We start from the raw sequence: 20,295 nt of genomic DNA, 5'->3' as shown, positions 1-20,295 counted from the left end.
TGCCATACCTGGCAGAGTTCAGGGCTTACTCCTGGCTCTGTACTCAGGCATCACTCCTGGCTGGGCTAGGCGGACCATATGGGGTGCTGAGGATCGAACCTGGGTTGACCATGTGCGAGGCAAATACCTTACCCACTGAGCTATCTCGGCCCCTGAAATTTGTATTCTTACGTGATCTGGTTTTGCTATTGCATTCAATGCTGTTGACGACTCCCCTCTACTCCTGCGGTGGTTGGGCCACACCTGGAAGTGCTGGGCGTTCCTCCCAGCTCTATACTCAGGGACCAGCAGTGTCAGTGGTCAAGCCCAGGCCTCCAGCCCCCTTCTTGAGGAGCTTTCTTATGTCTGCTTCATTTGGCAGGGGTGGGGGTGTTTTGGGACCACACCTGGTGGTGCTCAGTGCTTACCTCTAGCTCTGGACTCAGAGATCACACCTGGCAGTGTTGAGCGGACCATAGATAGTGCTGGGGATCAAGCTGGACAAGCACCTTAAACCCTGTACTGTCTCTCTGACTAAATATACTACTCTCTTGTATTGTCTTTTTTACCTAACGATGTGACTGTTCCTTTTCTCCTTCCTGGTCTCCTGGGTTTATTTCTCTTACTCTCTCTGTTTCTTTTTATTTTTTTTTCTTTTTGGGTCCCTCCGCCCCTCTCGGAGAGCCCGGCAAGCTACCGAGAGTATTCGATATGCCAGACACAGTAACAACAAAGTCTCCAATGGAGACGTTACTGGGCCCGCTCGAGCAAATCGACGATCAACGGGAGGGCCTTTACCTTTACCTTACCTTTACTTTTTGGGTCACACCCATCGATGCAAAGGGGTTACTCCTGGCTCTGCACTCAGGAATTACTCCTGGCGGTGCTCAGGGGACCCTATGGGATGCTGGGAATCGAACCCCCTTTGGCCGCGTGCAAGGCAAACGCCCTACCCGCTGTGCTATCGCTCCAGCCCCTGTTTCTTTTTGAAGGATGGTGGTAGGAGGTAACTCTCCCTCCCAAGCTGTGCTCATGGGGTATAGGGGCCACTCCCAGCAATACTCGTCCACCTGAATAAGCCACTGCTTGTGTCTGAGGACATGGAATTGCATAAGCCCTGTGGTGCCAGGGCCCACCAGGGCCACCCTGGCATTGCTCATCCTCTGGGAACACCTGGCCGTGCTCTAAGCAAGAGCCACGAGGTGCTGGGGTTCCAACTTGCGTGCAGACAGAGGCACATACAGAGCACAGTCCCCTAACCACTGAGCTCTCTTCCTGGCCCTCTCCCTGCTTCCTAAACCTGAGCTCTTGGGCCATAGCCACCTCTCCTTGTATCTGTTGTGATCTCTCCTCCCCTTTGGCTTTGAGCTGTGACTCCTTTGTCTCTCTGGCCCAGACACTGCTGCTTCCAGGTCCTGGTGTCCAGCTACTAACAGCCTCCTCGCCCTCTAAAGGTGTCCCGGCCACCTCCGAACTCATGACCTCCCTTCCCTCATTGTGCCTCTGCCACATGCTAAAAATACGACTTCCTGGGGCAGGACCGATACAGGAGGGAAGGCACTTGCCTTGCATGTGACTGTTGCGGCAGTGGTGACTCTGGTTCACATCCCCAGCCCTGCGTAGGGTCACCCAAACACTGCCAGGGGTCACTCCTGCACAGAGAGTAGTAGCCCCAGCCCTGGACTTCACTGGATTCTTTAGAGACTAACCAACCCAGGATAGGCTTAGAACCCTGCCTCCCATGAACAAGAAAGATGCTCTCAGATGGCACACGTTATAGGTCTTTTCTCTGACCTCCTGCTTCATTACCCCACAGTTTTTCCAAGGAAGCCTCAGTTGGCCTGTCTTCAAGCACTATTTCCCGAGGCACTAGACGCAGGTTAGCTGCGGAAATCCCTGGGTCAGAGAGGAGGATGCTGCATTAGCAAGGAGCACGGGGAACCCTGAACTGGGATTCCCGACTGAAACAAACTGATACAGAAGTTTTAGGTGATGGACCTGAGTGATAGGACAGCAGGTAGGCGCTTGCCTTGCGTCCAGCCAACCTGAGTTTGACCTCCAGCATTCCATATGGTCTCCCTAAGCACCATGAGGAGTAATTCCTCAGTGCAGAGCCAGGAGTAATCCCGGAGTACCACCAAGTGTGACCCCCTCCAAATACAAGAACCATTTGGGGTGTTTCCCAAAGCCAGAAAAAATGCCTTGTAAAGTGGCCTGTAGTTTTCTGTCTTGCAACTTGATACTGTTGGAGAAAACATCCCTTAGTTCTGTGAAGGCTGCTCAACTAGGCGGTGAGCTTCGGTATTTGAGACACCGGGGCTGGAGAGAGTACAGCGGGTGGGGTGCTTGTCCTCTGCACGGTCGACTCAGGTTGGATCCAACGCCCCTTCTGTGTCCCCAAGCACTGCCAGGAGTAATTCCTGAGTGCAGAGCCAGGATTTATCCCTGAGCATTACCAAGTGTGACCCCAAAACAAAAGAAAAAAAATAAGGCACTGGGGCCCCCGGAGCTGAGTGCTCTGCCTGGTGTGGTCATGTGCCGGGTTCTCTGCTTAGTGGTAGACAGAGAAGCTGCAGCTAATTTCCTTTGGGTTAAATAGTTTTCTTAAATTATTTTTTAAATAGAGCCCTAATTGATAGGGCACTTGCCTTGTACTCTGAGGACCCCGGTTTGATCACTATATGGTCCCCTGAGGTGCAAACCTTGAGCACAGAGCCAGGAGTAAGGCCTGAGCACTGCAGGTGTGGCCTCAAATCCTCTCCCCTCCTCCCCATCTCCACAAAAGAGGGATTTGGGAGACTGGAGAAGGAACCAACCGGCTGGAGCACGTGCTTCGGATGCAGTAGTCCTGGGTTTGATCTCTGACACCACAGGATCCCGAGCACTGCCAGGGAGGGACCCCTAAGCACCCTGCTGGGACATGCCCTTGAGCACCACCAGGTATGACCCAGAAACAAAAAGAGAGAGAGAGAGAGAGATGTGGGTTGCTCTGAGATGTGAATGAGAGGCCAGCTGCAATAGGAAAAGCTATTTCATTGCGTGAGATGTTGGGTACAGTCTCTCTAGAGCCCAGAGGCAGACTTGAGTGGCCAGAGCTGACCGCCTTTGGGCAGTGATGAGAATCAGGACTGTGGGGCTGGGCTCCAGCCTGGCCACTTGCTGATGAACACGGTGGGGACACAGCAGCCAGGAAACCCGCCCTTTAAGAGGCGGAGAGCAAAGCTGTCCCCCGAGGAGGAGCAGGATTGGAAGGCTTGGAGGTGAGTCCAGGCACTAGGTCTAGGCCCTATCTGCAAAACCCGGGAACTCAAGGGCCGCTGGCCGCTGCCGCTACCACAGTTTAGGCCTTGGTGAGCTGACCGCAAGCTGTGGCATTGGGTGTGGGGTGTTATTGTGAGTCAGTGAAGGGGTCAAGGAGGTTCTGGAGGGCAACAGAGCTCCAAGAGTTTGGGCATGCTCACAACCTCTTATCTCACCATGACACGGCAGCAGACATGTCTGCTGTGCTCTGGTGGGGGTGAAGGACCCCCCATGCCTGAATAGACAGGCACCGGGGCCCTATTGCAAGCAAGGGTTGGGGGGGTTCCAGAACAGTGTCAAAAGTCTGAGGAATCCCACCCTCAAACTGCCTTGCTTTCAGGGTGCTCTCTAGCCGCAGGTTGCAAGGCTTACAGCAGCCCAGCCCCCACCCCCACCCCCAGCCCGGACCTCCCCCTCTCCCACAGCCCCTGTCAGGGTGCTCGGAATCAGCATCCTTCCCAAACACATGTCCCCGTTGATTTCCACGTGAAGCCACGCTGAACACATTCCAAGTCCCGGGAACGAGCCACCCCAGGACCCATCCTGAGTCAAGGGGGATGACCCGGGAATGGTGTGGACAGTGGGGTGGCCCCAACCCCCGCTTCCTGCCGGATGCGGGTGACCACCTCTCCCATTCTTGTTATTTTTCACACTTCTGCCAAGTCGGAAGGAAAGCTCTGCCTCATCGTTGGCTGTCTCTCCTGGCTTGCACTCTCGGCAGGGGTCATAGCCCTGTCCCTCCTGACTTCCTGGGGGCTGCCCGAGTGACAGAGAGGAGGTGCTTAATCAATACATTATCGAACCCATCCACAAACCTTGTTTATCTCCAGGTCATTTCCTGCCATCGGATCCAGGGGTGCTCTGGGCTTTAGCACCCCCAGACCAGCCTCGTGTCCTCTTCCCAGCTCATGCCTCTCAGGGCCTGTAGCGTGAGGGCTACACCCCGCAATACGCGGGGGGTGGTTAGTCCTGGATCTGCACTCAGGAGTCACCCCTGGCAGTGCTCGGGAGAACAAATGGGATGTCAGGGATAGAACCCAGGTCGGTCACGTGTAAAGCAAGCACCCTTCCCGCTGTACTATCTCTCCAGCCCCCAGCTGGACCCTTTACCTGGGAGCTTTGGCCTGGGGACAGGACACTGATAAAGGATACTCGGGGATGCTCAGGGGTTCTTCCAGCTTTACCCACTAAGCAAGATCCCCAAGATGGGTCTCCTGCACCGCACTGCTGGGGTCTGTGCATGGGCGTGTCTTCACTTGCCCTAGTCCCAAGGTGCTACGTTGGTCACTGCACTCTGCTGGGTGGGGTTCTCGGCCCCCTTGTCCCAGAGCGACTGGGTCAGGTGGGCCCTGAACAGCCCGGTGGGCCTGACACCGGGAGCGTGAGGGGGAGGCCTGGCCCCCCATCCTGCTTCTATCCCTCCAGCCCCCACGGCCGGCCCAGGAAAGGAGCTGACACGAGCAGGCAGAAGTAAATAAATAAGTTAGAAATAATAAATAGGGGTCCAGCTCCCGGAAGCGGGTCCAAGGCCCACTCCAGCTCAGCCACTGCGTCCGGCGTCACCTCCCACCCCGCGTCTGTCCCGCCGGCCCTGGGCGGAGGGCGCGTGCCAGAGGCGCTGTCCTGAGTCCTGGGTCCTGGGTCCTGGGTCCTGGGTCGGCGCGTGGGCGCCGCGGGCGTGCCCGGGGTGCGCGGGGCGCGGGCCAGCCGTCCCCTGGGCCAGCCTCAGCCCAGACAGTCGCAGGCGGTGGCCGAGAGGCGCTCCACGGTCCTCCAGGTGCTGTTCACGTCCATGAAGGAGACGGCCTCGTAGCGCGTGGGGCGGCAGCAGGGCTGGCTGACCGGCCGCGAGCCGGGCGGCGGCCGCAGCGCCCCGGCGGCCAGCAGGCGCGCCAGGCTCAGGTCGTGCTGGGCGCGGGCGCGGCGGCACGAGCCGCTGCAGAAGCGGAACCGCACCAGCTCGTCCGAGCGGTGGCCCAGGCCCAGCGCGCGCACCGGCACCAGCTGCGAGCGCAGGCGGCAGCCCCGCGCCGCCGACCGCGCCCGGCCGCCCCGGCCCGCGCGGCCCGCCCGGCCCCCGGCCCGCGCCGTGCGGGCTCCCCGCGGGGGCGCGGGCGCGGGCGCGGGCGCGGGCGGCGGGGGCGCGGGCCGGGGCGGCGGGGGCGGCGGCCGCCGGGCTCTTCCGCCGCACACGCGGCCGCCGCGGGCCCCTGCGGAGGAGAGCGAGTCACCGGGGGATGACCACCCGCGCCCGGCCCCCCGCGCGCGCGCCCCCGCGCCCGGCCCCCCCGCGCCCGCGCACCTACCGGCCGCGGGGCTGGCGGGGGACGTCAGCGCGGGCACCGGGCCCTGGCGGGGGATGGCGCTGCGGGGCGCGGGGCGCAGGGACGCCTCGGCGACGCTGCTCAGCAGGGCCAGCGCGGCCAGGGTGGGCCACAGGGCCGACTGCGCAGAGACAAGGCGGGGCGCGTCCAGGCGGGCTCTGGAGAGGAGGGGCCCCTGGCGGGGCGCGGGGGGCTCGGGAAGGAGGGGTCCACCCGGGTTCTGGGTTCACCCGGAGGGGGGCACCTTCTCCTGGTGCCCGGTCCCCCGGGCCGGACCCCGAGACCTCCCTCCTGGGCGGGGCACCTTCGCAGAACCACTCACCTGCCTTCGACGCCGTGGCCAGCGGGGTAGGGCACCAGGCCCCGCGCGTCCGGGTTCCATCTCTGTCAAGAGCAGGAGACCCCATCAGCCAGGGTCCAGCCGTTCCCCCACCCTCCTGGTCAGGCAGCTGGGACACAGAGTTCTCTTCTGGGTGGTCATCCTTCCACTCCTCCAGGTGAGCGGCCTGGAGAGCTGGACGCGGCCCCGGAAGGGGTGGGGTAGCTGCCTGGAGACGCTGACCATGTGGGGGTCCAGAGTTCCAGTCCCCACAGTTCTTTCCAGAGGAGCAAGCCAGGTGCAGGGCAGCCCCGCCACTGCCTCGGTCTCGGTCCAGGACCTTCCTGACCTGGGCTTCGGGGCTGCTGCTGGCAGGATGAGCCCGGAGAGGGCCAGCCTTGGTCCTTCTAAGAGTCTCTCTCTGCCCCTCAGGCGCGGTGGCCTGGAGAGGCCGGACGCTTGCTGGTTGTCTGGGCAGCGAGGCCCCTCCCCAGCACTGCTGCACCTTGAGCCTCGGTGGACTCTGCCTGGACTCACCCCAGCATCACCCTAGTTTTATCTCCTGACCGCAGATACCTCTGATGGTGGGTTCTGGGCTATGGCTTCCTCTGGCCACCAGGGGGCAGCAGCAGCCCAGCCTGCAGACTAAAGAGGGGTGGGCTTCCGCCTACCCTCAGCCAGTCTGGCCACCGCCGCTCCCAGGAGGGCCAGCCAGGCCTCCCTACCAGCCCTGATCTCAGACCAGAGCCACCCCGGGGATCCAGGTTCCCTTCCCCGCGCACACATGCACCCCAACCCCCGCCCCCCCCTGCTTCCTGTGGCTCTGGCAGGTTGGCTCCGCTTGGCTCCAAGGAGCTGGGTTCCCTGTTGAACTGTCCTTCCCTGGTCCAGCAGTCTTTGTGATCCGCACCCTGCCAAGCACCCCGCGATCCTCACACGAGCCCTCGGGAGCTCTCCAGCCCTTGGGTCCCAGCTGTCACCTGGATCCCTGCACCCTAGCACACGGGAAACCTGTCTGCCGCCACCCTCCACCGGGAGCTTGGCCAGTTCTCCCCTGCGCACGCAGCTGGCCCCGGGGAGCTGGCGAGTGCCCTCCCAGGCTGAGGGAAAGCTGGACCAGGCAGCACGAGGCCCCTGCACTAGGGGGAGCCCGGGAGCAGCTCCCTTGAGGGCAGCTGGGGGCCCCTTCTCCTGCCTGGACATCTGGGGCCACTTGTTCCTCCAAGCCTTGCTTCCCCCGCTGCCCACAGCTGGCTACTCACCACGGAGGCTCTGGGCTCTGCTCTGCGGGCCTCTGCTGGGGTCAGCGCTGGCTGTGGCCCTGCAGCCTGGGAGGCCCGTGCCCGGGCCGGGGCACCTGGCTGTACCTCTTTAGCCAACAGCGTGGTCTTGGCAGCCAGTCTGGGCCCTGGAGCAGCAGCGGGGGGCTGGCGTTACCGCGGGCTGGCAGGGCCCGCGCCGTCCGATACGCGACAAGAGGGACTGAGAGTTGGGAGGGGCGGAGAGCCGTGTAGAGGGCCCAGGCGAGGGGGAGGTGATGGAGGGGAGGGGGTCATCCCGCCGCTCCCCGGCCGAAGGGAGGGGGCCGGCTTACCACGGGTGCAGCGTGCTGGGTCCTGGGCGCAGCGAGGGTGGGGGCCCGGGGGACCTGCTGCTGGCGGGGCCCGTGGGCTGTGTCTGGGGGCCGAGCCCAGCTCCATCCCTCCGCAGCCTCATGCCCGCCGCGCTGCCGTCCGGTGTCAAATTCCAGCCCCGGCGTCACCCGATCCTGGGGTGGGGTGGGGCCCAGAGCGCCCCCGCCCCGCCCCACCTTCCAGGCTCACCTGGCTGCAGTGCCCGCCAGGATCCAGTGCCCCCCCTGGCCCTGCCGGGTCCCCCGAGGGAGGGTGGGGAGGAGATGCTGGGCTGGGACCCCCGGGCGCAGAGTGGAGACCCGGACGGGCGGGCGGTGGAGAGGCGAGGAGTCTGGGCGTTGAGTCTGTAGACGCTCCAAGTAGGGAGTTGGGAGGCTGGGCCGAGGGCGGGAGAGGGGGAGTGAGGGCGGGCAGGGAGGGGACAGTCCCTGTCTGGGGCTGCCGGCCTGTGGGGTTCATCTCTGAGGTCTCCGATCCTTTCTTCTCTCATCAGACTCAAGCGACTTGGGGCCCGAAGGCCTGCTCCAGGCGTCTGAAGGCTGGACCCACTCTCGGGGCGCCCTGCTCCCCTCTGGGCTAGCCCATGGCCCTGCCCACCCCATGGGGAAGGTGAGGGGAGGTGGACATTGGTTGGAGTTGGCAGGGGTGGGAAGGGGGGGCGGTGAGCATTGTGGATGGAGGGAAGAGCAGGGTCCCCCGGGCTCCCTGGGAGAGTCTGGTGCACCCCCTGTGACTCTGGGGACCACCGCAGAACTCGAGTATTTCAGCCAGGAGCCTGGCTGCTGGGGAGGGGAGTTGGGAGGTCAGAGGGGCTGCGGGTGCTCTTGGGGGGGGGCTTCCACACCCTTCTGAAAGCTCAGCTGGGGCCTGAGGATGTGGCTTAAGAATGGACAGAGGGACAGGCCTGCCCCCCCTGTGGCCACGGAGGGGGGTGAGTGCCGGGGGAGGCGGCGAGAATGTTCAGGACGCAGCTGACTCTGTAGCCTGTGGCGCCGTGGCGTGAGCTGGGCCGGAGACGGCAGCTGGGGAACTGTGACCTAAACTGGCAGTGGGGAGCCGTGGGTGGGGATGAGCGTGCCCAGCGGACGGACGAACGTGTGTGGACCAGCTAATCCCGAGCTATGCCTCAGAGCCACCTGTGGACCTTTGAAAGCTACCCACATCCGGGCCCCACCCCAGCCCTGAATCACAGTCCAGGGGCGGCATGTGCACTGCCCGGAATCGGAATCGGCACATGTGGCCCTGGGGTGCTGCCAGCGCCGAGCGGCGGCGCCGTGGGACGGCGTGCCTGGGCTGTGAAGGAAACTGCTTCACTGCCTCCCGCCCCCGCCAGCCAGGGAGGCCACCTGCACCCTGGGGCGCGTGGCCACTGCCGCCGTACAACTGCAGGGGGCAACGCGGTGCTCAGGGACCGTGCTGCAGAGCTGCACACCACTGCGGGCTTGGGGGTGGGCTTGGCCCTCTGGCTCACGAGGAGGCACCGCACCAGGGTTCAGGGCCGGCGGGACTGCTGACTGGGGTGGCAGCGGCGCCTCCCTGCCCCCCTCTGGGTAGGTGACGAGGCCGCAAGTCCAGGGTGGTGGGAAGCTTTGAGTCCCACCCTCTGGCTCTGACATTTTGGTGCCCGAGATGGAACTTCATTCATGAGAAGCAAAGAGCGACCGGGAAGCTCTGGGAGTCGCTAAGTCACTATCCAGCTCTGACAGTTGACAAGAAAGGGGCCCAGGGCCTGTTGTGGGGACAGTACTTGGGTTCAGCATAGCTGCTTCGCGGCAACCGCCCCCCCCCCCGCCCCCGCCTCTGCCGCCGCCCCCCTCCCCCGATCCTCCCCATCCCCCAGAATCTTCTGGAAACCTGGAGCAGGCACGGAGGCAGGGTCAGGGAAGAGCTTTATTGCTTCCATGATGGCTGTGAGGCTCGCTGCCACAGCCGGGGAAGATCTTTGGGCCTCATTCCCTTCCGGTCCAGGCGAAACGAAAGGCAGAGCCCAGAGCCCCAGCACGCTCGCCGCTGAGACCCGCTGAGACCCAGCGGAGTGTCTGGGCCAGGGGCCGCCAGGCGAGCTCCCTGCGGGTCCCCAGCCCTCGGGCCGGGGCTGTCTCATTGGCGTCAAGGATGGCTCCAGAGCTTCCCAGTGGCACGGCCGGGGGCAGAGAGGAAGGGCACCTCGTCTTCTTACCGCCAAAGGCCAAAGTGTTCACAAGGGGTAGGGGGCTGGCAGCGCCGAGGCCCCCCTCCTGGGGAGGTCGGTCATGGCACCACTGCCCATGGGCCCTCTGGTGGCCCGCCTCCTGCAAGGCAAGTGGCCCGAAGAAAATCTCCAACCTGATTTAAAAATAAATTATCCCTCCCCCCCACGCCCCACTTCCGAGTTCACAAAATGGTAATACACGAAACACTGATTGGAGAAATGATTCCAGCAGTCGCCTCGCTGCCCGCTGTCCCACCTCCGGCGTGGCACGCTGGGCTGCCGGGCACAGCTGGGCTGCCAGGCTCAGCCTCGCGACCCTCTGGGTCCCCCTGGCTGTCCTCCTCTGGGTCCGAAGACGCCTGCGCCTCTCAGGCCTGGCCAGGCCGAGGCCGAGGCCGTGGCCGTGGCGGTTTCTCGCTCTGGTGATGCCTGTGGGCCTGTGTGGCCGTGTGCCGGGTCCACCTCAGATGCCACTGGTGAGGTCGGTGATGACACGGGCTTTGACCAGCTTGCGAAGAAACTCTTTCTCTCGCTGAATGTTGTGTGTCCAGGACTGGAAGGAGAGAGATGGAGAAGGGGTCAGGGGGGCCGTTGGCGGTGCCCGGGGCCGGGCCCGGTCCCTGGAGGCCCCTCACATCCCCACCCTCAGCAGCTGAGTGTGGCAAGCCGAGGGCAGATGTGTGTCACCGACTGGGCCAGCCAGAAGTGATGGTGCAGCATGCCAGGAGGCCCCTTCGAGGCCAGCCTCCTCCCCTCCCTGGAGCTGGAGGAAATGACCCTGCCGCCCCCTCGCCCCTTCCTCAGGCGCCAGGAGAGAGGAGCTCTCCCAACTGGTTCCACAGACCCCGGCTACCTCCCCTCCCCAGGAGGCGCCCAGTCCCGGGGCACCTGGGGGACAGGCATCTGAGTCACTGGGTCCGGCCCTGGCCTGGGGGCTGGGTGGCTTAGTCATGTCAGCCCTGATGTAATCCTCCCCTCAGCCCCCGGCAGCTGACGAAACCCTGAAACCGGCCTCCAGACCGGGGCCGGGGCCGCGAGGTTCGTCACGATGACTTCGGATTACAGGGCAACGCTCTGCCTGCCCGCCTCTCCTGCCCACCCACCGCTCTGGCTCCCTTTCTTCCTCCCCAGGGGGGAGACAGGGTCCCTCAGAGGCGGGAAGGCTGGGGATGCGGCTCAGGGGTCGAGCAGGTGCTATGCATGTATTGTAACGGGGGTCTCAACACTTGCTCCCCGCCTCCGCCCAAAGAATTGAAAAAGTGGGGCCGGAGAGATAGCACAGCGGGTAGGGCGTTTGCCTTGCACGCGGCCGACCCGGGTTCGATTCCCAGCATCCCATATGGTCCCCCGAGCACCACCAGGAGTGACTCCTGAGTGCAGAGCCAGGAGTAATCCCTGTGCACTGCCAGGTGTGACCCAAAAAGAAAAAAAAAAAGAATTGAAAAAGTGTCAACTGGACATGAAGGAATAAGCAGAGCATGCTAGGAGTCAACAGCCGTATTCCAGCTGTTTCATGGGCAACTACTGCCCACCCGGGCACCCCCCCCCCCCCCCGTCCTCTCTTGTTGGGTGGGGGCATCAACAGTCCCAACCTTTCCCAGCTGACAGGCACACAGAATTCCCTCCACTGCTCAGGCTCCTGGGGGACACGGCCTGCTGCGGGGGGTGGGGGTGGGGTGGGAGGATGGGGGGGTCCTCGTGAGGCTCCTCCTGCATCCCGCCCCCCTAGGGAGCGGCAGCCAATCGCAGGAGCCAGTTCCGCCGACGCCCCCCGGGAGGCACCTTGAGTTGAGAGGACTAGCTATCTGATGATATTAAGGAATTACTGTTACATTTTTTTTACGTGTGATAATGGTATTATGATAATAAATACACGCTCCTTATCTTGGGGAGAAAACCAAGTGAAACATTTCAGGCTGGAGAGATACCATCTCTGAGACCCGTTTCCAAGCCATGGGCGGGAAGGGGGAGCCTGAGCAGGACAGATGAAACAAGGGCTGGCGAGGGCCGGCCACCAGGGGCACGGGGAGTTCACGGTCACCCCCTCCACTTAGGCCTGCGCGGGCTCAGTTTGTGGGAAGGGGCCTAGCGGTGGAGCACTTGCACGGGTGAGGCCCTGGGCTCAATCCCAGGCACCACCGCAAAGCAAACAAACAGCTTAGTACACGCTGGGGTAGTGGGGCCCGGGGGAGGGGCTGCTCTCTTGGGGGCCTTTCCCTGCCCGGCCCCCACTCTCGCCTGGCTCCCCTCCTTCCCTGGCCAGTCTTGCTTCTCACTGAAACAGGCACAGCTGCTGACCCCAGAATCCCTCTCCGCGTCTCCAGCCAAGATCTCAGAGGGGGGCTGTGAAGCCCTTCTGCTTGGAGTTGAGTGTCCCCCTGGGCCCCCAGCACTGTCCCTCCCACACTGGAGGTGTGGCCACTGCCCTCTGGGCCCGCACTGCCTGGCACTGCTTTCACTGGCCGATGGCATTCCCAGCTGGGTCACTTCTCTGTGCTCACCTGTGGCACGGGACATGGGGACACCGCTGGTGATGCCCTCCCCCTGGGCTCTGTGGCCCCGCAGCCAGCCCAGAGGTGGGGCCAAGGGTTCCTGGGGGCGGTGAGGGTGCCAAATGGCTCTCTTACCCCTGCAGCACCCAAGGCGACAGCTGGGATTCTGAGCCCGGAGCCCAGCCTTTCCAGTGCTCTGATGACAGCGGCGGAAGGGTTCATGCTGGTCATCAGAGCAGACAGTGGCCACTGAGGACTCCGGGCCGGGCCCTCTCCACTCGGTGCCATGTCACCTCTCTGCACCCAGTGTGACCCCACACAGATAGGTTCTAAAGTGGTCCCACGCTTCCGCCCCTCACGGGGAGGGGCCCAGCAGATGGGCTTCTGAGCCTGAGCCTGCAGCTCTGCAGAATAAGGTCTAGAACAAATGGAGCAGGCAGTGGGCAGGAAGCAGCCCCGGGGGAGGCGAGTGGTGTCCCACTGGTTTCCACTCTTAGGCCTGAGAGACAGTGTGGACGGTAAGGCACTTGCCTTCCATGTGGTGGTGGCTACAACGGTGCACAGAATCCTAGGACGGCAGATCAATTGGCCGAAGCCCCGAGCACAGAGCCAGGCATGGTGCCTGAGCAATACTGGGTGTGCCCCCCTGCTCCCCTCCCCCCACAAAAGAAGCCTCTTTCCTGTCCTATTGGCCCTGAACAGTGTGGGGTCAGGCGTTCATCATTTTGGCAGTGATCAGAGGCTACTCCCAGCTTGGTGCTTGGGAGACCATGCAGAGCTGGGGATTGAACCCAGACCTCCCACATGCAAAAGCATGTGCTCAGACTGCTGAGGTATCTCTCTGGGCCTGAGTCTTCATCTCTGGCCAAGACTGCCCACACGGCCTCCCAACTAGTCTCTCTTCCTAGCCTGCGCCCCTGCAGGTCCATGTTGCAGCCACAGTGACTTACTGGGTATCAATCTGCAGCCCTAAGCTTGCTGTAGTTCCCATCAGTCTCTGAGTAAAACCCATACTCCTTCCCATGGACAGCCTTCCTGAATCTCTCTGTCTCTCTGAGGCCTTCCCGAGTCTCTCTCTGTCTCTGAGGCCTTCCTGAGTCTCTCTCTGCCTCTGAGGCCTTCCTGAGTCTTTCCAGTGGTCTGATGACAGCGGCGGAAGTATTTTAAAAACGTTAATGCTTATGAATTTAGAAACTGATTGTGTGTGTGTGTGTGTGTGTGTGTGTGTGTGTGTGTGTGTGCACTTCCACGTTGCCAGGGTCACACTGGGCCTCCTGCAGATGAGGCACGTGCTCGGTGGCACGACCAAGCCACATCCTGGGGCCCCTGATGCTTTTCTGGAGGGAAGGGAGGGCCATACCCGGAGATGCTCAGGGGTTATTCCCAGATCTGCGCTCAGGGGACCCTGTGTGGGGCCGGGGATGGAAACCAGGTCGTCTGCGAGCAAGGCAAGCGCCCTCCCTGCTGTCCTATCGCTCCGGCCCCAGCCCCTGATGCCTCTTGAACTTTAAGGGCACAGATGGGTCAGCTGGAAAAACCGACTTCAGTGCTTGCTTGGGAGGAGGGAGGGGCAGCCCTGGGGGCAGCCGGGGCCGAGAGGCAGAGTGAGCGGATTGCTGGAGGGGTGAGGACAGTGGTCGGGGACAAGGTGGCAGGGAGGACAGCTTGGAGCTGGCACCAGTCCTGGCATGTTGGCTGGGGAAGAGCAGGGAGGCAGGGTGTGGGCCAGGGAGGAGGAGCCGAGGCGAAGGGCCCTGGGTTCAGGGGCCCAGGCGGGGGTGCCCGGGGACCGAGGCCCGGAGGAGGGGTGGGCCCTGGTGACTCAGCGGAGACTGGGTCAGGGCCTCCTGGGGCGCTCGGGCACCCAGCCCAACCGTGGCTCATCCCTTCACATGCATTGGCGCAACTGCCCTCAGCGGCGGCCGCGGGGGCCATGCCCCCGCCCAGCCCTGGCCCACACCCGGCCCACCTCCTTGATGGCGGCCATGCGCACGGTCTCGTAGTAGTGCAGGGGCGCGTTGGGTGTGCTCATGTCGTAGCCAAAGCCTGCCACCGCCACCTCGTCACAGCCGTGCAGGGCCATGGTCACGGCCACGCTGCCCAGCGTCGGGATGTTCTGCGGGAGGGAGAGGCGGGCAGAGCTGGAGCGGCGCCGGGCAGGACCCGGGGGGGTCGGGGGGGTCGGACAGAGAGCCCCTGCTGAGCTCCGTCCCTGGGGGCCGCTCTGCAGTGCACCCTCCCTGCCGCCCCCGCCCCCTGCAGGGCCTGCTGTCTCCCCAAACCCCCCTCCCCCCTACCCTGTTATGCCCCAGAACCCTCAGCTCCTCCCCACCCTTATCCCCCACACACCTGTGACCCCCCGCCCCATACTCCCCCTCAGGACCCCTCTGCTCCCTCCTACCCTGTTATCACCCCAGGATCCCTCTGTCCGCCTATTTTCATACTCCCTCGGCCCCCCAGTGCCCCTCTGCCTCCCCACACCCCCAGGGCCCCTTGGCCCCCTTACCTCATCCTCCCCCTCTGCCCTATCCTCCCCCAGTGCCCCTCTGTCCCCCCCATCTGCCCCAGGGCCCCTCTGCCTCCCCCATCCTCCCCCAGGGCCCCTCTGTCCCCCCCATCCGCCCCAGGGCCCCTCTGCCTCCCCCATCCTCCCCCAGGGCCCCTCTGTCCCCCCCATCCGCCCCAGGGCCCCTCTGCCCCCCCATCCTCCCCCAGGGCCCCTCTGCCTCCCCCAGGGCCCCTCTGTCCCCCCCCATCCACCCCAGGGCCCTGCCCGTCCTCCCTGCTCTCACCCCACGGCCCATGAGCCCGTTGTTGAAGGGGAGTCCAATGAGGGTGAAGGCTGCCTCCTGGATGAAGTAGGGGTTGAGGATGCGGATCTCGGGGGGCTCCTTGGGCACCCGCGTGGCCACAGACTTCCAGAAGCCGTCCGACGCACTCTGTGGACACAGCGTGAGCGGGCATGAGCGGGGACAAATTGGGGGTGGACCAGGGAGCTGGCAGGGACCCAGAGTGTGCACCCCGGGGCGAGTGGTCTGATGAGGCTGGGTAAGAGGCGGGGGTGGGATGAGGAGCTTCTGGAAGGACCGCAGTGTGGGCAGGGAGATGCCACGGTGGGGCGGGATGCGGGGACCGCTCCGGCCTGAGGGGGGTCCTGCGCCCTCCCTGCGGGCAGCACTGACCAGCCCAGGGCCCGGCCTTGCCCATCTGCAATCTGGGGCTCGCCTGCCTGCCCTCTGCTCTGCCTTTTCCTGCTCTCTGTCAACTGCTCTAAAGTGAACCTGAAAAATAAAGACAGCGTGTGAGCTTGTCCCTAAGACCGCAGCCCTCGGCTGCGCGACACGGCGGGGTGAGGAGGGTGGGAGACCGAGCAGGTTCTCAATGAAGGGCCCAGCAGTCCCCGGGGCCAGCTCCTCCCAGGGGACTCCATGGAACCGCGGCGAAGGGCCGGGGCACAGGAGCTGCACGTGGGATCTCAGGGTCCGCCCTGCGTCCCACGCGCTGAGCACTGTCCGGATCAAGCCCCGAGCACCCAGACCCTAGCACCACTCAGTGGGGCCTCCAAAACAGATCAGACAAGAACAAATCAACAGGAAGAAATTTCCAGTCTGAAATTCAGCAGAAATATTCTAAGAACTCATCTCAAATACTCAGCAGGTGAGATCAGCGCCCCTCCCCGCGGGCCGAGAGCAGCATTCCTGGCACCGCGATCTCCCGTCTCCAGCAGGGAGGGACCCCCGCGCACCACTGGGCATGGGCCCCAAACATACCAGAAAGCCTCCAGAGTGTCAAAGTGAAGAATTAGGGTTTATTTTGAGAGTACAGTTATGAAAACAGTGACAGACGTGCATCAAGACAAAAACTGGGAACCGAATGACGGGACAGCGCGGAGGGCCTTTGCCTTTGCCTACGCAGTATCCCATATGGTCCCCCAAGCACCGCCAGGAGTAATTCCTGAGTGCTGAGACAGGAGCGACCCCTGAGCAAAGCTGGGTCCGATCCACAAACGTAACGAAACAAAACAAACTAACACCGCAAGGCAACCAGACAGGGACATCCCTGCGCACCTGCCTGTCCTTCAGTCCATCTGTCTGTCTGTCCACCTGTACCTATGTCATGAAGAGTCACCATTAATGGGAACAAGATGTTCTTCTCAGCAAAACTGCCTGTTAGAAAAAAGACCCACTTATTTCTTACCCTCAAGCCATATACCGAATAACGAAACGCTAAGAAAAAACAGAAAGCTCAAATGTGTATTTCATCAGTGAATTTCCTAAATACCAATGTAACATTACAGAAAAAGATCACTGTCACTGTCCCCTCCCGTTGTTCATCGATTTGCTCGAGCGGGCCCAGTAACGTCTCCATTGGGACACTTGTTACTGTGTTTGGCATATTGAATACGTCACAAGTAGCTTGCCAGGCTCTGCTGTGCGGGCGAGACACTCTCGGTAGCTTGCCAGGTTGTCCAAGAGGGGTGGAGGAATCGAACCTGGGTTGGCCGGGTCGGCCGGGTGCAAGGCAAATGCCCTACCCACTGTGCTATCGCTCTAGCCCACAGAGAAAGATAGGTTTTGCAAATACTTAGTACTTTGCTACCAAAGAACAGAATAGATAAAATTAACAGGACAACAAAATAAGGGAAGAATTCTGTCACAAAGAATAATTTTTATTTTTAATTCATGAAAAATCAACAAGATTCCATAAAAAGTGGAAAAAGAACATAAATGTTAATAGACAAGAATGAAAAAGAAATGAAAATTAAAATAAGATACTATTTTTATCCTTTCAGATATGAACACATATATGTGTATATAAATGTGTATATATGGGTCTGAAGCAATAGTACAGCAGGTAGGCACTTGCCTTGCACGTGGCTGACCCAGGTTTGATCCCCAGAACCCCATATAGCCCCCCAAGCCTGCTAGGAGTGAGCTCTGAGTGCAGAGCCAGGAGTAAGCCCTGCCGGGAATGGCTCCCCAAAATAAATTGTATATATATTAGCACTTGCGGGGTGCAAGAAGTCAGAAGTCTTCTACTCTGCTATAGGAATAAATTGTGAGAATTTTCAGAGTTTTGATTTAATCACTGGATCACACCCAATGATGCTCAGGGCATATATATGTTCATATCTGAGAGGATGAAAAATAATCTTATTTTCGTTTTTGTTTCTTCATCAATATTGCTCTTTTTAGTAATATTTTTAGGTTCCTTTTCCGTTTTTTATTCTTTGGGTCACACCCAGTGATCTTTAGGACTATTCCCAGATTGGTGCTGGGGGCTGAGGGAGGGTATACGGTGCCCGGGATCGAACCCGGGCCCCCTGCACACTGAGCAGGCACTCCTGCTCTTCAAGATCCGGCCAGGTGGCTTCTTTTCTCGAAAGCCGTCTGAAAATAGGCATCAGGAGCCGCAAAGCTGTTTACGTCTCAGGATACCAATATTTCTCTGGTAAAAGTGATCAGTATGAAGACCTTTGTGAAAAGCTGTTTATTATTACTGTGTTTCACATAAAAGTATAAACTCGGGGTGGAGGTGGAGGTGGGAGAAATCCCAAGTTGACAATAAGAAGACTGAATGAGACACGAATCGTCCAGCTGGATTTTTGAGCAGGATGTGGGTCACAGGATGTGGGTCCAAAGGGCAGGTACTGGAGGCCACCTTCTCCGTGTCCTGGCCCCCGGGAGCCCATGACAGACCCCGGCCTGTCCTCCGTCAGGCTTCCCATGCCAGGAGGGGGCGCAGGGCAGGGGAAACAGGACCTGGCCGGAGAGGAAGGGGGAGAAGTGGCCGAGTGGTGCCCAGCTGGGAAGCAGCCCTGGCAGGGGGGGTCTGCTGTGGAGCGGGAGGTGGCTGGGTGGCAGGGGCCCTCTCCGGGGGGCCCCCTCCTGGGCTGGCAGGCGCAGGCAGTCCCCACCCGGGGTTCGTGCCCACACCTGCCCCGAGCACGCCTGGGGAGCAGGATGCATGGGGCAGCTTGGGAAAGGGTGGGAAGCGCCAGGCATGGGCATGGCCGGGGGGCGCCGTGGGGGTGGGGCTGGGGGGGCACCGTGGGGGCGGGGCCAGGGGGCGGCAGGGCTCCAGGCTAGTTTTCACAGGAGTTGTTTTATTTATGCGGTCAGGGAATTTCTCAAGTTGCTCGAACTGCCTTCTTGACGCTGTTTCAACTTTCACCCAGCGCGCAGGGCAGGAGGGAGAGGAAGTAACACACTCTGCGTCACGTCACGTCACGCTGGCGGGCACCGGTTGCCCAGCACCCTGCACCTCACCCCGGCCCACCTCAGGGGTCAGGGGCCTGAAGCCAGGGGGTGACGGGACTCCCCGCAGCCCCAGACGCCTGCCCCCAGGAGGTCCCTCTGGTCAGTTAGGCAGAGGGAACCAGGGCTCAGAGAGGCGGAGGAAAAGAGGAGGCAGAGTGGGGAGAAGGGCCACAGCGCCAAAGCCTGGGCCGGGCCTCTCCCTGGGGTACGAATCCTGGGCACACAGGGCACCGGGCCTGTCCCTGGGGAAGTCCCGCGTGTCACTGCTAGGTGACACCAGGGAAGTGGGGTTTTCCCTGAAATTGGTAGGGAAAGGGGCTGAGAAGCCTCTGGTCTCTGTTTACTCCCTCCCCGGAAGAGAAATGCCTCCTCTGATGACACTGTGCTGCTGCACAACACACACACACACACACACACACACACACACACACACGCACATGCACACACGCACACATACACATACCCTCTGTGTGACTCCCTGCCCCTCCAAGGCAGTGTTGGGTAAGCTGAGGCCCAGCCCCTGGTGTGCCTGGCGACCGGCCACTGGGGCTCTGGGGCAAGGAGCCATGGGTAGGGTCCCGGGTCCCAGCATGGGAGCGGGTTGGCGCGTCTCCCTGCTCTCCCCAGAGGTGCCTGCCTGGGTGTGGAGGCTCCTCAGGAATTTCAGGGTAAGGAGAAACAATGAGATCAAGATCAGATCTTGGTACTGCGACTTTCAAGCCAAAACAACATCAAGTACCAGCAGAACCTCATTCTGTCTCCTAAAAGAAAATTTATGGCTTCTCGTTTCCATCAGGCACATGTGGGCACATCCACACAGTGTCTCGTGCACCCTGAGAGGAGGCCGAGACCCCACGTCAGGGGATGTGCGAACTTCAGAGCAAGAGCCGGGCACCACGGCCCCCGAGAGACGGTCCCGGAAGCACCAACGCTTTGCGGGAGACGGCGGGACAGGGAAAGGGATGGGAGGCGGGCGTGGTGGGAAACCACAAGCCAGCAGCCTGCGGAGAGCGAGGCCACATCCTGACCCCTCATCTGTGCCACCTGGAACCTGGTGGAATTTTCTGGAAGCCTCCCATCCCTCACAGCACCGGAGACACTCAAGGAGTTCCCAAGCTAGTGGGCAGGATGGGGCTGACGGAGCAGGAACATCTCAATACGGGAAGGATGATCATGACGTGAGCAAGAGCCCAAGAGGGAGGAAAACGTCATCTGTAATTACTGGAGAGAACACATGGAAGACAGAGCCCAAATCGTCCACATGCAGTATTCATACACCAGGGCAGGTCAGGGGCTGGACAAAGAGAACTGTGAACACACGGACCTCTCAGTAAAGGCTGGTGACAGGGGGACAGCTCCGCGCTCAGGGTTCATCTGATGGTAAGTAGCCCACACACACCAGGACAGGTGGGCAAGAGGCTGGAGCAATAGCACAGCAGGTGCGGAGCTTGCCTCGCACAAAGCTGACCTGGGTTTGATCTCTGGCATCCCCTGTGGTTCCTTGAGCCCCACCAGGCTCAGTGATCCCTGAGCGCAGAGCCAAGAGTAAGTCCTGAGTACGGTGGGAGTGGCCCAAACCCCCCAAAATTAGAAATTAAAAAATAAACTAAAAAAGAAGCCAGAGTGATAGTACAGGGGGTAGGGCACTTGCCTTGCACATGGTCAACTTGGGTTTGATATAGTGGGCTGGAGCAATAGCACAGTGGGTAGGGCGTTTGCCTTACATGTGGCTGACACGGCCGGCTGGCTGGCCGGCTGGCTGGCTGGTCAGAGTTTGATTTCTCCGCCCCTATCGG

At 61.4% G+C, this 20,295-nt stretch overlaps 2 protein-coding genes across 5 annotated transcripts in view; both read right to left on the bottom strand.

Annotated features, from left to right (window-relative positions):
- Positions 1-5,004: 5,004 nt before the first annotated feature.
- On the bottom strand, positions 5,005-7,238 carry ARTN (artemin). Its single transcript, XM_056130981.1, has 4 exons — positions 7,185-7,238; positions 5,926-5,987; positions 5,586-5,724; positions 5,005-5,489 (listed from the first exon to the last, which is right to left on the bottom strand). Exons 2-4 carry the CDS (start codon positions 5,983-5,985, stop codon positions 5,005-5,007), a joined length of 684 nt encoding a protein of 227 aa, XP_055986956.1. The 5' UTR covers positions 5,986-5,987; positions 7,185-7,238.
- Positions 7,239-9,894: 2,656 nt separating this feature from the next.
- ST3GAL3 (ST3 beta-galactoside alpha-2,3-sialyltransferase 3) overlaps positions 9,895-20,295 on the bottom strand; it is a 195,811-nt gene continuing 185,410 nt past the window's right edge. For all 4 annotated transcript variants that reach the window (XM_056130874.1, XM_056130872.1, XM_056130873.1 and 1 more), the window contains 3 exons: positions 15,032-15,178; positions 14,209-14,355; positions 9,895-10,300 (listed from right to left, as the gene is read on the bottom strand). In XM_056130874.1, coding sequence (XP_055986849.1) covers positions 10,211-10,300; positions 14,209-14,355; positions 15,032-15,178 — 384 coding nt within the window. In that variant the 3' untranslated portion in view covers positions 9,895-10,210. The remainder of the gene's footprint in view (positions 10,301-14,208; positions 14,356-15,031; positions 15,179-20,295) is intronic.

The sequence above is a fragment of the Sorex fumeus genome, unplaced genomic scaffold (assembly GCF_029834395.1).
Source record: "Sorex fumeus unplaced genomic scaffold, SorFum_2.1 ptg000082l, whole genome shotgun sequence".
Lineage (NCBI taxonomy): Eukaryota > Metazoa > Chordata > Mammalia > Eulipotyphla > Soricidae > Sorex > Sorex fumeus.
The sequence above is the reverse complement of the archived record's forward strand: the minus strand, read 5'-3'. Positions and strand labels throughout refer to the sequence as shown.

Excerpts from the sequence above, each read along its gene's own strand:
- ARTN (XM_056130981.1), bottom strand. The coding sequence starts at position 5,985 with ATGGAACCCGGACGCGCGGGGCCTGGTGCCCTACCCCGCTGGCCACGG. Across the intron at positions 5,725-5,925 it reads GGCCACGGCGTCGAAGGCAG|TCGGCCCTGTGGCCCACCCT; the intron begins GTGAGTGGTTCT and ends GTCTCTGCGCAG. Across the intron at positions 5,490-5,585 it reads CCCCGCCAGCCCCGCGGCCG|GGGCCCGCGGCGGCCGCGTG; the intron begins GTAGGTGCGCGG and ends TCTCCTCCGCAG.